Source organism: Taurulus bubalis (assembly GCF_910589615.1).
Source record: "Taurulus bubalis genome assembly, chromosome: 18".
Lineage (NCBI taxonomy): Eukaryota > Metazoa > Chordata > Actinopteri > Perciformes > Cottidae > Taurulus > Taurulus bubalis.
In genome coordinates, this window is record NC_136606.1 from 13,566,090 (window position 1) to 13,581,509 (window position 15,420).

The 15,420-nt window shown below is 42.0% G+C and overlaps 1 protein-coding gene across 1 annotated transcript in view; it reads right to left on the reverse strand.

Annotated features, from left to right (window-relative positions):
* Window positions 1–15,420, reverse strand: part of ctnnd2a (catenin (cadherin-associated protein), delta 2a) — a gene marked incomplete at both ends in the record, with an annotated part of 191,130 nt that overhangs the window by 92,913 nt on the left and 82,797 nt on the right. The window contains 2 exons of the mRNA XM_079233923.1: window positions 847–1,213; window positions 12,029–12,202. Of these exons, the coding sequence (XP_079090049.1) occupies window positions 847–1,213; window positions 12,029–12,202 (541 nt within the window). The remainder of the gene's footprint in view (window positions 1–846; window positions 1,214–12,028; window positions 12,203–15,420) is intronic.

Consider the following 15,420-nt stretch of genomic DNA (forward strand, 5'->3'; position numbering starts at 1 on the left):
CTTAATTGCTGAGAGGAGAGGATGGAAGTGATCACAGCTCAGTAGGACTCGTTTACACACAGCGTGACACTGAGGGAGGCGAAATGGAGCTTCTAAAGCAACCGGTGTGACACTCTATTTCATAAAGTCGTTTTTTTCCCATTGCGAACAGGGGCTGATACGGGGAAAAAATAAGCCGAGTCGCGCAGCAAAAAAAAGTTGAGCATGGTTACATTTTTGACGCAATGTGCCATTATTCACTAGCTCGCTGAGTGGGCCTATAAAATATAAGCAAGCGCTTGTTCCAGGCCAATAAACGTGGTAATTCTGCTGTTTACCTCACGGCAGTCGAGAAGCCGGATACATTGAGTTGGAAAATAATTATGACGTTTTGAGAGTTGTATCTGTATCTGATAAGCTTCCAAACTCATTGGCATCATTTTAATCATTTTAATGCAGTGCTGGTTTCAGCCTTGGTTTCAGCCTTGAAAGAAACTGTTGGAGTGTGGAGTTGGGTGAGTACTATAGTATCTGTAGCTGTTATAGCCACCACAAAAGTTATTCTTATGGATACTGTATATTGATATACAGCTATCAATATTAGTGAACAATGAGTGTAGTAAACCCCTTATGTACCTGTTGGGGCAGAGCGACTTTATTATTATATATATGCCAGTAAGTAAGTGTGTGTGTGTGTGTGTGTGTGTGTGTGTGTGTGTGTGTGTGTGTGTGTGTGTGTGCAGCTAGTAACATGGTTACAGACAAACATTTGTTATGTGAAGTTTAGGGTTAGTGTGAGGCTTCAGGGAATTAATGTAAGTGCACATACTGTGTATTAGTGAACCCCATGACACACTTTCATCCTACCTGGGGTCTTTCTGAATCGAGTCGATGGAAGGTGAGCGCTGCAGGCTGCCTTCAGGTGGCAGGGCTGGTCCAGACTTGCTGTAGGGGGATTCCACCACTGAGGGGCAGTACTGCAGGGTGCGATAAGGGTCCGCCACATAGGGGTCTGAGCCATACACGTCTCCGCCGCCTCCGCTTGAGGTGTAGCCTGGTCCCACTGTGGCGTAGTTGTTGGTCCCGCCACGGCTGTAGTTCCCTGTCCCCGTGCCGTGACTTCCTGTGCGCTGCAAAGGGACGGAGTCGACACCAGGGGAGGAGGGAGCTATGGTGGGAAAGTAGGGACAGAGGACATAACTTAGGACCTGGTCATGGGCACGCTGGGTAAGGTCTGCAGGGCAGAGAGGAGGGTACAGAATGAGAAGCGGGGAGGACGGGAGGAAAAGACAAAAGGTGAGGGGAGAAGCACAGGAGAGGAGAGGAGAGGAGAGGAGAGGAGATGAACAGGTGGTTGGGAGAAGACAAGCGTGTCTCCAAATGGATGGACAGATATTGGCCACATGCCCAGGATTAACAACAAGGACCAATGTTCAACAGAGGGAAGGATTGAAGAGAGAAAAAGAGAAAAGTAGACAAAAGTTTTGTCGGCAAGAGTTTGAGATTATTGTAATGACTGCTGAAACAATTTATATGACAGAAACAAGCTGAAAATATAAATACAAACTTTAAATCAAATATGCTTACAAGCTTTTAAGTGTTTTTTCTGTATATTATTTTAGAAGCCATGCAATTTTCTTTTTTTACAAATCTTGTTAAAAAAAGTTCAATAACATTTTTCATGGTAGATTGATTGAAACAAACAGAAATACTTGAGACCAACAATGCAATAGTTCTCCTCCAATGTTAGTCTCATTAAAAAACCCGTTAAACCACAGTTTCCACTGAGGGTTTGTAAACAATGTTAGTTTGTCACTCAAATGACTCATTAGCCTGACATTCCCATGCAATGAAAAATGGGAACTTTGCTCATAATTCTATTTGCAGGTAGCTAGAGGACGATTGCAAAAACTTTTTCCTCAGAGTGAGACATCTGCCTGGTGAGCAATAAGGACACAAAAATACATCAAATTAAAAAAAAATAAGTAAAACACCAAGCCATCTCTCTTTAGTGTGAGATTGCAATTGAATGGGGATTTGCTTGGGGGATGTACGCAGCCTGCAGGGGCACAGGAGCTGTCACCTTCCCTCCCCGTCGTGTCGGAGCGGTGGATCGGTGATATATCAAGGTGTTAATGTGAGTCTGGGGGCCTCGTTTCTTTGGCTGTAAAAACACTGAGACAGACGCCGTCATCTGTCAATAGAACCAAGGTATATGTGCACAGAAAACATGCATGTACACGCATGCAAAAACACCATCAATGTGTTCTTCAGAGAGCGTGTGATAAATCACAGAGCCTTGAAATCAATATGTGGCCATGTGTTTGAGCCTCCTCACAAAGAGTTACCCTTTAAAATGGTGTCTGGATGGACAAGTGCACACACAATATACTCAACTTAGAAACACACACATTCGCACACCGCACGCAAAAATAACAAAAGGATAGAGGTTGTGTGAATGTGAGCATCATTGTTATGTGACCACCAAAGGTGCTCTTTAGCAGTGTCTTGAGTGGTGGTATTTACTTGACCTTCACAACCCTCTTACACACATCTGATCTGTCCAACCTGCCTGGTGCATCTTTAACAATCATCTTTCAAAGCTCATATTTAAATTCTTCTCACCGTGTCTGGTAAACTCCATTAGTCGGCCCACCAGAGGCACAAGAAACCTTTTGGATGATGTAACCACATTAGCATATTTATATTTCCTTACTCTAAAATATGGTTTAAAAATGTTTTTCTTTGCCAGCCAGATAAGGGAACAATTTTACTACCTTTATTACCACACTCTGCCCTTAAAATGTCCATGAGGCTAAAGGCTGTGTGAGCTCTTCTATTGATTCCCACAAAGAGCTAAAGAATTAGGCAGGGACGGAGAAACCATAAGAGATGCTGGGACAAGAGAGAAACAGTTGAAAGATGAGGGATGAAGCTGCAGCCAAACCAGAGGGAAGAGGGATGGAACAAGAGGCTGTGGAATTAGTGGCATACAGCGCCGTAGAACAGAGGCTATAGGAGGGTAATGAAGCACAGTTACTGCAATCAGCAGTAAACCCCAGTCTTTTCTGTACTCATTGAATGAGGTTTGTGGTGTGTCTGTCCTTCAGAACATCTCATTAGTAGCTAGGGCTCTAGGCTAACACCACCAGAGTCACTGTGTGCTCACCGAGACACTTGACACCCAAATAGGATGAACCTCAGAGCCAGAGAGGGGGAGGCAGAACAGTGAAAGAGAGAGAGAGAAAACGTAAAAAAAAAAAATGGCTTGTCAAATAATGTTTCCAGCCTGTGCTGTATGCAGAGAATAGGGATGTCTTCGGGTACAAGCTGGAAAAAGAATGGGAACGAGAAACAAATCACAAATAGAGATGGTAGGGAACATGAAGACAGAGAAATCCACCAATAATAGTCATGCCAAATTACTGTTTTAGTCTGTTCTTTCGTTTTCAAATTCTCTTACTTTTGTATTCAGCTTCCCAAAGCCTCTTTATTCATTCCATTTCCTTCTTCACTCAATCTTTGTGTCTGCTCTCCCTTTCTTCTCCTTCTAGCTCAAGTAAATGGAGTGCTGCTGAATTTATCATTTGCTCTGTTAATGGTGAGTTCTGACTGATGACTTGACCTTTTGGGGCCAAAATTGCCAGGCAGAAATCAGCGTGTGGGTGCCTGTTTATGCATGCATATGTGCGATGGTGTATGTATTCCTGTTGTGTGTGTGTGTGTGTGTGTGTGTGTGTGTGTGTGTGTGTGTGTGTGTATATTCTCGTATTCATGTCCGTGCGAACCAGTTGGGGTTTTAGACTTTTGTCATTTTTGACACACTGTGTCAGCTGGGATTGAATTTTAAGATTGTAATTAAGCTACATTTAGATTTTTTTTTTAAATCACAAAAAAATGTAAAAGTTGAGTTTCAGGTTTCTGGAAAAAACACAGAGGCAATCGTATGTGTGTATGAGAGTGAGCGGGTGTGTCTTTCATGAATTAAAAGTCCATCATGAGGCACTGTGCCGTCTCATGAAATATGAAACAAAAGGAAATGTGCCGACACACACACGCATGCTCCGATAACACCTCTCACACCTAACGCTCTGGCGGCGTGAAATTATGTTGGGAGAAGAAAATATATGGGCGGGTGTGTCTTTGTATTCCCTTGCTTCGGCGTAGAGTAAACAAATCGCGGCTGTGCTTCTGCTGGCAGATTAGCGACTGGAAAGGAAAGTCTATTAGTCATTTGACACAGTGATACCTCTGCAATTAGCCGAGCTGAGGGGCCGGCTAGCTAAGATGGGGACTGACTTTTTTCTTTGGGCTGCTGAGACAAGGGAGCCCCAGCTGAATGTACAAGAGATGGAGGAAAAGCGGAGGGAGGGAAAGAGAGAGATAGGGAGAAAGAAAGGAACAAACTAGAGAGAGATCAAACCAATCAGTCGAGCTTCCTGTGTCCATCCTCCCTTCTCATTCTTTCATCTCATGCCTCCATTTCCTTCAACCCTACTATGTCTCTGTCACTCCCTTTTCTCATCACTCCTTTGCCCTTTTTTCTCCTCTTTCTTTCCCCCTCTAGACATATCCCTTCATCCATTTTTTTTTACTCAGCCACCTCCTCTGAAACCATCTCTTTCAATCCCTCTTTTGCTGTAGTTCTCTCCCTCTCTCCCTCTCCATCATCCATTCATTTCATGTCTCCCGCCCTCTTTCTTCCCTAACACCCTTCTGTCTCTCTATCTCTCTCCCTCTATTGTGGTTGTAGTAGACTATGTGATCAGAGCTGAGGACATGTCCTTTCTCTCGACACGCTTCAGCGCTCAGCACGATTACACAAAACCCCTCACAGTCTCTCTCCCTCTCACACACGCGCACTCGCATGGGCACGCACAAACACAGATTTATAAATATGCAAGTGATTGACATGGACTAAACATGCGTGCCTGTAACACCTCTTTTTCTAATGCTTTAAGGTCATACAACAGCATGTACACACAACCTTGCCTACAGCAGCCACGGGTGAAGCAACCGTGCACACACACACACACACACACACACACACACACACACACACGCAAATACACACACTGCTTGAATGTGGAGGAGAGTAAGGATTAGTTTCTCCCTCTGTTTATCCCTGGGAGATCCTCCTGGCCAACACACAGCTCTTGATGTTCCTGAGCTGGAAGCACTGGAGGACACACACACACACTCACACACTCACACACACACACACACACACACACACACACACACACACACACACACACACACACACACACACACACACACACACAATTGCACTTCCAGTATCAAGTATAAAGCGTTTTACAGTGTGGGAGCTGTGCACTTGGCTCTATGAGTCAAGGTGCCATGTCTTTCTCGAGCGTGCCACTTAGACACCGCGTGGGCCTCAGGCCAGTGGCTGCTGCTAAATGTTCATGCTGCGGAAGGACAATGGTGAAAGTCATAAAAAGTCCAACCGAAGGATGGCCCATTTGGCATACATCCACTGCACGTTACACACTCACGTTTGGCAGAAAGAACTACAATATATATATATATATATATATATATATATATATATATATATATATATATATATATTAGTTGTGCTTGCAGTTATCGGTTTTCAAACTAAAAATGCTTAAGAAATAAATTGCATGTACTCATTATCGTGATAATTCAGCTATTTATATGTTTTTTTCATATTGCATTTGTTTCATATCTTGACTCTGTACCTTTTAGTCTAATATAACATTTTGAACTACCTTGCTTTTAATAGATGCTCAACAAGTTAACTGGCCTTGTCCCTGTTGCTAAGAAAAATCTGCTCTTTATCACAATTTAAATGTCACCAGGTAGGATTTTACATGTTTTTTTTTGTATTTGCTTTATGCCAATATTTGAGAACAATATCCTGGAAAAACAAGACAGCACCAATCATGTGACTTATAGTAACTACATAAAAGGATCACAGTTATGGGAAACATTTTGGCTCAGCTGTTAGCACTGTTGCCTTATGGCGTGAAGAGCTGGGGCCTTTGCATTTTCCTTGTGTTTATGTGACTTACTAATTAGCACATTTGAGTTTGATTCAGTCTAAATAATATAGTGACAGTGAAATGGTTTTCACAAAAGGAGGCTAAAGGATTGTTGATGTTAAAGATATCCTCCAGGTTATTTATATGCACTCATGTTGCAATAGGGAACAATGGGGAGACAAAGCGCAACCACTGAGGTAATAGCAAAGTTTACAATGATAAACTGTGTATCAATCAATGAATGAAACACATTTTGAACAGCAGAAATAAAGGTTTCGTTTCATTTGATAAAGACATTCATTGCTGCTTTCGTGCTGACTCCCAGTGTATGAGTGTGATCTCTGAGGACAAAAACAAATGAATGCGTCTTTCTCCAGTTATAAATTCATTACAGCTGATAAAACAGAGAATATGCTAATCATGTAAACTGAGATAGCATGGGACGCGAGTAGAATGTGTTCATGTGTGCGCCTTTCGGTGCATGTTTTGTGCACGTGTGCTATGAACAGTATTAGAGGACACTGGCGTGTGTGTGTGTGTGTGTGTGTGTGCGCGCGTTCACTTATGAATACACAGAAGGAGGGTGATGTGGGGTGACGACCACCAACTTCATTTAAACTTACATTTAGGAAGTGCCATATGTTTTCTCAAGGGAGAGAATTTGTGCTGATCTGTAGAGTAAGTCAGATGCTTTGAGCTGGTAATTAAAGCTTTCTGACGCCTCAGCAAAAACTCACTGTAAATACTGTACAAGTCTAAGCCACAACATAAGTAACCTGGATTAAAGTTAGGAAATTGAGTTGTTGTCCACTAACACACCGAGAGGTTTGGACAGTACTGTAGGTCAGAGTTGAATTGCCTGTCACACTTCAGTCCTTCTGTTAAAAAGCAGACTACAGCAGAGAAAAAACCCATTCATACACACATGAATATGCAGAGGAATAAATCAAATTACATTTCCTTCCACCCCTCCTTACTTAGTCCCCTTTAATTTCCTTTCGTCCTTTCTTTTTTTATTTATTTTAACATCAAACTGATCTAAGATTAGTCATATACTGGACATTTATCCAGCGGGGCTGTTTTCTCAGTGGAGTAAAGGTGTTACTGCTGGTGTTTAAAAGACAGTAGGTTCATTAAAAGATCAGCAGGATCAGGGGCCAAGCTGAAATTGATCCTGGCCAAACAAATCTAATCTAACCTGCCGACAGACAGACCCTGGTGAGTGACACACTAGAGGTCCTACAATGCTGCAGTGCTTTAGTCCCCTACTAACTGATACAGAACTGGGGATGTAGGTCTACTGAGACTGGTCACCTCACCATGCTACTCGTTCTGCCCTTCTGTGCTAATGAAAGCCCTGAGTGTCTGTGGTGACATTTCATGGAACAATCAAAAGTGGGGATATTGTTTAGATCTCTGGGATGTAAGATATTAAGACATAGCTGCAATAAAAGAGTTTCGACCATATAGGTGAAAGAAACGGAAATGAGACACAGATCTTTGAGATTGTAAGTCAAAAAGATCGATCAACAATATCTGCATGAATGAAGAAACCCAGTCTAAGTGACTATATTTAGCATCACATATGCTTCTTTCATTTCAAGGATCGGTGAATTTCTCCGGTGCCCTGAACTTTTCCTGCCTACTGGTCAGAAGAAGCACAATAACTGCTTCCCCTCGACCGTCATCTTCGTCTTTACCTCCTCTCTTGGGTTTGTTTTTTTCTCTCTCTCATCTCTCTCCTCCATCACACTCTGTGCTCTGTCCCCCTCATTAGGATGTCAGATCTCATTACAGAAGGAACACAGCAGATTTAATATGGGAAAGCAGATTGGTTTAATGGTTTGACGCAAAGCCTTCCTCATATTTCATCCTCTCCTTTTTAATGTGCACGTGTACTGTACGTGTGCACATTCACACTGGAAAAAGGAGCCGGTGCTAAAGAGCTGCAATTTTAAGCAAATTTTAAGCATCCCTGCACTTGCATAAATTGATCCCTTGTCGTGGGAAATGCATGGATTTAATTGCAGTTAAATGTGACCAGAGAGTAATTTTATTAACCTGCAAAAATCAACAGCCATCTTCATTTAGAAGAGGAGTCAGGAAACCAGGCTATAAACACCGTGGTAGAGGCTGAGCTGCATCAGACCAAAGAGATATGCCCAAACATCAAAGATTATACCAATAATTCACACAGACAAAAACAATTTCGACTCAGCCTCTGAACTCTTAAGAACGGTTTACCTAATGTAAAGTTGAGAATATCCAAGAAGAGGCTATTCATTTGGATAGCTCTTGGAGTGGATGCAGAATAAAACACTGCCCCTGGTGCTGTCTGGTTGGCAGGTGATAAGATATAAACACTCACATAAAACTACAGGACTGACCAGAGTAGTGTTTCCAAAAATGTGATGAAAAATGCATAGAAAGTCTGACTGAAAATGCAATTCCCCAATTGCTCTCATGGCACTCTGCATCATATGCTTATCTGGTTCTGTTAATGGCTGAGAAAATATAACCTTGTTTTTAACCGCGTCTCAGTGATTAATGGTTGTTAAAGAATTTATGTCTGTCTCCTTTCACAGATACTGGAGGGAGCAATGCTAAACTACATAACAGCCCTTATCAACAGCAATAGCTCAACCTGGCTACTAGATGCACCTAACAAATAGTCGTGGCAATGAATCTACCCATTCTCTCCGTCGCTACCTGAGCTACATGCAGGTCTGATGATGAGCCATTAAAGAGAAAAAGTGTCACATCCATTCAGAGCTGATGCTATTCCCAGTGGTTAGAGTCATTAATACAGACCAAGATAGCTTTGATGAAACAAGGAGGGAGGGTAGAAAGGCAAAAACGTAAGATCACGGGCAGAAGGGGAGGGGGGAAAGGGAGCAAGCAAGGAGCTTGCTCTCTAAATAAGTAGACCAGGTGAAATAAAGGAGAGAAACAATAAAAGAAAGAGAAGGGTAGAAATACAGATGAAAATAGAAAGAAGCAGAAGGAAAGAGAAGTCACTAAAGAGAATAGAGAGAGCATTACTGAAACAGGGAGGATGTAAAAAAAGAAGTCAAAAGCAACGTGACAAACTGCAGGCTGATTTAAAAAACACACAATGTCTTTTTGGAAAAAAATAAACAAATGTGTAAACCACATCCTGGGGCTTTTTTTCATGCTGTGATTCATCTTCGTAGCAGAATGCATGTGTATGGAAGTGTGTGTTCGAGATGCTGTGACTATGCAGGAATAATCTCTCAAAATAGGCCACATTAACCTGCAGTCCTCTGGGACGCTGGCCTGGTTTAATCCGAGAATGAAACGTTGCTCGCTGCCAACACACATGCATGGTGCAAAAAATCCAGATACACACTCATACTTGCACAATAATATGGTTCTGTGCGTTGATGTGTGGATGTGCTGGGTAGATAGGAAAAGAGGATGAAGAGGTTAAGGCAGCAGTTAGTGAGAATACAGTAACTGAAGAAGGGTGTGTGTATATGAGAGAGAGGTGTGGCCAGATACAGACATACACACAGTCAAACAGGTGGAGCAGATTTTCAATAGAAACCTTTTTTGATTATCTCAGTTGTATTTACTGTAGTTGTGGTGACAATACTGTCGATGTAACACAGGCTGCAGGTGAATAATTAACTTAGAAATGAACTGAGCTGTGAAGAGTAGGGAGGAATGGAAACGGGGCAGACAGACAGGTTAACCAATTCGACAGTGTTCTGAACTGGACCTGACTGAATTGTCAAGTGTGTTGTCAAACTGCTGTCCACTCCACTGCAATAAAAATGCCAGCAGACTTCCCAAAGACGACAGGTCTGCTGGGGTTCTTACTACATGGTGGGAAGGAGGCTGAGGGCAGACACTTTCCTCACAACAGAAAATAATGCCTTCGCAAAGAGTCTCACTTTAATAAGAATTGCAGTTAATGTGTATTACGGGTAAGTGATTGAGCAACAACAAAGTAAAACACAATGTTCACAATCTGGTTGTTAACCGCTCATGTGACCTTTACAAACGAATGTTGATTCAATCTGAAGTGAATGTGTCTGCTTAACTTGCTTCTTTTTTGTGTCCGTTTTTGCTCTCTATTTCCTTCCATGTATCTCTCTGTCCTCAATTGGGTCAGGAAACTATAAAAACAGTGCATGAACAATTATATTCACTTAAATGGATTCTGTTGTATCATGTGGCTCCTCTTCGTAGTTAAGTGTCCAGTTAAGTAATGTGGTGGCTCATGCTCTAAATGAATACTGTGAGCTTCATTTGACTGCAAGTGCTTGTTTAAATTGGCCTTGAATTAGCCCGACATTGCACCGTATATAAACGCACTGACTACAAATTTTGGTTTGAAATACACACGCAAAAGTCTCCATTCTTGTTCCACCGCAGGAATGACTTATAGCATTAATTACATTGATCCATGCCAGTTTAATGAACCAATAATGTGAGCCTGCTATTGCTAAGAAAAGGCGCCATGACATAATTAATGACTTACCGCTCACCATGTCAGCACAGCCCGTATCGGTTCACTATGTGCTATCACTCTGTGCTATTATGAACCCGTATTAGACAACCTCCTAGTCCATACACAGACTATTAACATGACTTTTAAAACATGCTGTGCTGAGGCCAAGCCTTAATTCAACGGCTCAGTGACTTCAAGGTGCGGTTCAGTGTGTGGATTTACTACGGTAGTTACATGGGCAACGAACACAAGGGGGGAAATATACTCTGACGGATTTAGTTCAAACAACATGTGACAATTAAAATAGTGTATCATAGGAGAAGCGTATTGTAAACCTCAAGCGTTGCAATTAAATGTACACAGTCTAATCCACAGTCTATTGATTGTTGTAGCTGCGGTACAAATTCCCTTTCTCATACCCATCTATTGAAACTACAAATACAAAGCACAGTGAATTATAGATAGCAGTGGATTCTCTCTGTACGCTTCTGAAGAGCACTTATTTAATTAATTCCTGCTAGCAAAGACAATCCTATCAATGTCTGAATTGTTCAGGATTTCACTGACAGTTTTCAGAGCACTGAATTGTGCTTGAAACGCTACTACTCTGTCTTTAATGTCGACTCTGATTCCTCTCAAGTGAGTCAAACTGATCAACTCAAACGCTGGTCTAGAGTGGCATATTTACTGCTATGATTCTGACCCAAATGCTAATGATAGCTATTAAGGCTAGGCTGGTTAATGACACCGAGGGAGCTGTGAGCGTGGCGTGACCGACTTGGGTGTTTTCATGTGGGTATGATATGGTAATGGGATTAACATGGCGTACCTAAACCCACATTGAGATAAACTCAATGAGGCCCTATTAAAAACACATTGCCGGCAACAATGGAGTTATGGCGAGAGCGGGTGCGAATGATTGTGTGTGACTGTGTGACTTTGATAGAAAATATGCCCAACTGTGCTTCATTCCCAACTGGAAGAAAAGAAACGGACAACAATGGGGTTGTCGATGGCTTTATTCTCTCTTTTGTACTTTCTCCATTTACCCCTGTGTAGCATGCAGTTGCTGGAAATGTGTAGGAGTAACTACACAGCATGAAGAAAACGCTGCAACATTCGAATCATGTGGGGGAAAGAAATGTCCTGATGTGTGTTGTTGCATCTTTATAACATTTATACCTGACACCGGGTAAGCGAGTATCAAGTAACATGGGGTGAATGCGTGCTATGTGGCTGATTGACAAAATGATGTAAACGGATGTAAGTTTAGCTCTGAATGAACATATAATTTGCCCCTTCAGACAAGTTTGTTCCAGCTCCATTATTAAGTTTGCATGAAGGCAGATTCAAGTCAGAGCTTGTTGACTTCCTACAGTGTACAAAGGGAAGGAGGTCTTTGCCACAGCTGATCAAGGACACTGATCAAGACGATGCCTTTAAGTCTTAAGATACTGAGAAGTTGTAGGATACATTTTTTGTTTCAAACACACACAGCATATAAAAATGAATAAACAAACAAACACTGGGACGGCCTTACCGGTGTTGTTGCGATAGGGGCCTGTGTCCGACCCCTGGCTCTGGCTAAGGCTCCTCATGGGGCCCTTGTTGTGGTAGACACGTTCTTCATAGATGGGATCAATGTGGTGCTCTGGGGACCCCAAGGGCCGAAGGGGCTCCTGACTGTGCTGACTACTGTAGGAGCCTCGAGAGCCTGGAGAAAAGAGAGAGAGATAAATTATGTAAGGAGGATAGGTAGAGAGCATGAAAGAAGGAGGATAAAGTGAGGGAGAGGCAAAATGCAAGACGGGGTACGGTACAGGAGGTAAGGAAGGCTTGTGCACGGGAATTAAACAGATGGATTTTAAAGAGGTCAGGAAAGATTAAGGAAATAAATAGTGGGAGGGAAGGGGAGTTGCAATTTCATGCACGAAATGGAAAGAATGTGTAATGGGAAGGCAGTGATAGGAACCACAGAGAATGGAGAGGGAATATAGAAACAAGGTATACAGTGGATAAAGAAAGAAATAAGGACAAGTGAATGTAGCACACAAGAGAGAGAGACAAGAAAAAAGAAAAGGAACATGTGTGGAGAAGATGGGTGAAAGACTGTGACAGTAATGATGTGAGGGAAGCAACTGAAAACCGCACTCCCCTCTGTCTTTAGACCAGTCCATTCTCACCCCACAGCATTTTGTTTTAGCTTGTATAGAGTGAGCGTTACAAGGCACCGAGTGTCAGAGAGCGCACTATTTATATGGTGGACAGAGGAGGGAGATGTGTGTGTGTGTTTGTTTTAGGGGTAGGGCAAGTGGTGAGTTGGTGATGCACCAAGTCGAAGTAGAGAAGACGTGCAGAGCAACAGATGAGATAGGAAGAAATAGGCAGATATAGAGAGAGGCAGAGAAAGAAGATCAAGAGAAAGGGATGCCTCTGTATTTCATTTTTTGAATCTCCAAGGGAACACATTGCTGGTCGTCAGCTATAAAATAATGAGATGTAGTGTCCCCCCTCTTGCTCCATGTCTGGCAAGATTCCCACAGACACGGGGCAAGGAAGACATTGACAGCAGGCATTTGTTCATTACACAGCAGAACAATTGCAAGGCCTCCCTCTGAAAATACGGAGCTAAATTAAAATTAGGAAGGAGAAGAAAAGAAGGGGACTGAGGGAATAGGACAATGAGTTAGCAGGGCGGTGGTGACATAGCAGTGCAAAGATGTGCACATACTCATATATACACAGCTGTGACTGAGGGAAAGGGAGATCTTTCGGCCGAGCTGAGGTTGTATCATATCGCATTAGCCCTCAATCGACGGCAAGTCACGTGCTAAACATTTTCCAGCGGAAGAAGGGGGATGAGTGCAGAGCGCCAAGACTCCGATTCAGACGTCCGCATGTATCCACCATCAACTTAACCTCACAAGCCTTCAGATCATATCAGAAAGCAATGCATGTGAGGCGTTAAGTCATCTCAGCGTAGGATCAAATGCATACAGTGCCATGTAGCAAGCCATGCTCTAGTTTTTGTTGCAGCTTAGGATCTGTGTCTATTTCTTGTTTTGACTGTCCAAGAAAGCAGACAAGTCCAAGAGAGTATTTTAAAGCTGAATCACAATGAATACTCAAACAGAAATACGCAGCAGGAATATGTTACCCTAAACCTCCTTTATCGAACAGCCTGCGATAGGTTGGTGCAAGCACCTTTGAGGATGAATAAAAGCTGGCCTGCACTTCCTGTACTATACACGATGGAAAATGATAAAGCAGCGGTGAGCCTCATTATGAGCATGACTCTGGCAAAGTGGCTATTGCGTTTTGTGTGCTGTGTCATCCTATCAACAGGGAGGTTAACAGACTTGCTAATGAAAAGGTAGGCTGTTGCCTGCTACCCTCTGCTAGCCAGCAGCAGAGAAGGCAAACAGAACGATGAAGACAGAGTCGGAATAAGGGAGTGAGAAAAAGATGGAGAAAATTTGACTAAATTACAGAGATGGATGGACATTTTGGATGCTACAACACCCGTTGAGCTCAATTCAAATTAGGTGAATTCGGACAGATAGAGGAAAACAAAGCAAGAAAGAGGCAGAGGTGGTCAGCATATTCATGAAGGAGTGCTAAATAGAGTCGTGGACACACCCATTAATGGCATGACTCATACCAGCTATCTCTCTTCCTTCCTCCCTTTCGTCTTTGAAGTCTTGGGGAGTCGGTTTTATTCCTTTATTCATTTATTTTTCTTAACTCACAAGGGCCCACTCGTAGATGTACTGACCTCTTTCTTTCAAAGGCAGAGGGAACTTTAAGAAGAGAAGATAGAATGATGCAGACAGAGAAAAAAATAGACAGACGCCCTACCATGATGTTTCATTCTGTAAAATATTTAAAAAGGATAACAAAATGTAAAAAACAACTCTGGTCCCTTGATGCTTTGTGTAGTTAACGAGAAACAATATGCAATTTACAATATAGCCCTTTTATGTATCCATGTACAGTACCTACTGTGATTCTACCAGGAAATCATCATATACGTCCAACAATTGTCTCCCATTCAAATCAAAAAACACTTTTAATTATAGTATATCTTCTTTTCTATTTAATGTTGTGCTATTGTGTCACTATTGCAAAATTGAGAAACAATGGACTGTATCACTCAGGCCCTTCATATAGGACGCACAGAGAGGACATTTCTTTTTGTAGGCGATTTCTGTTTTCCGCACCTTAACTCCACTGTAGAGTAGGTGCTACAGAGCTGTTAAGTGCCTCTCCACCTCTGACTCAAAGTACCGACAAATAATTGTTGGTTGGTCGGATTTGGGAAATATGGTGAGTACCAGAAATTACAGACAAGTATTTGAAAGTAAATATCTTGCATTTCCTGGATTGATAACTTGCCTTCAAATTGTTCTTATACAACCATCCACAACATGGTAGTCCAAGCACATGAAAGCAAATTCTGATGAAAATGGGTCTGTTATTTATAGTGACAGCAGATCTTATCTTTTCCATGGTTACTCATTCCTGTTCCTTTTCTTTCTTCTTCATTTAAAGTCTTCAGAAGAGACGAAACCACAGGCGTTGCTTCAAGATCACAGGTTTGCCCTCAGGGTAAAGCATGAAGGTCACTCTTCATCAATATACCTCCAAGTTTAAAGGACTCATCATTTAACTCATGCCAGAGCTTCATAACACTACCACCTGCTGTAATCAGGATTAATCTCATCAAATAAATATTTAAAGTCGCATGAAAAATTGAAAACACTTAATCTAAAAACATGAATAAACCTGTGGCAAAGGATGCTGTAATAGTGAACACATGGAAATGGTGAATATATTTACTATGCTACGCTCACAGAATGTTCATACATACGTTGCAGAAGAAGAAAAAAGAATAAATAGAAATCAACACAGGTTTACAAAATTAGTAACAAG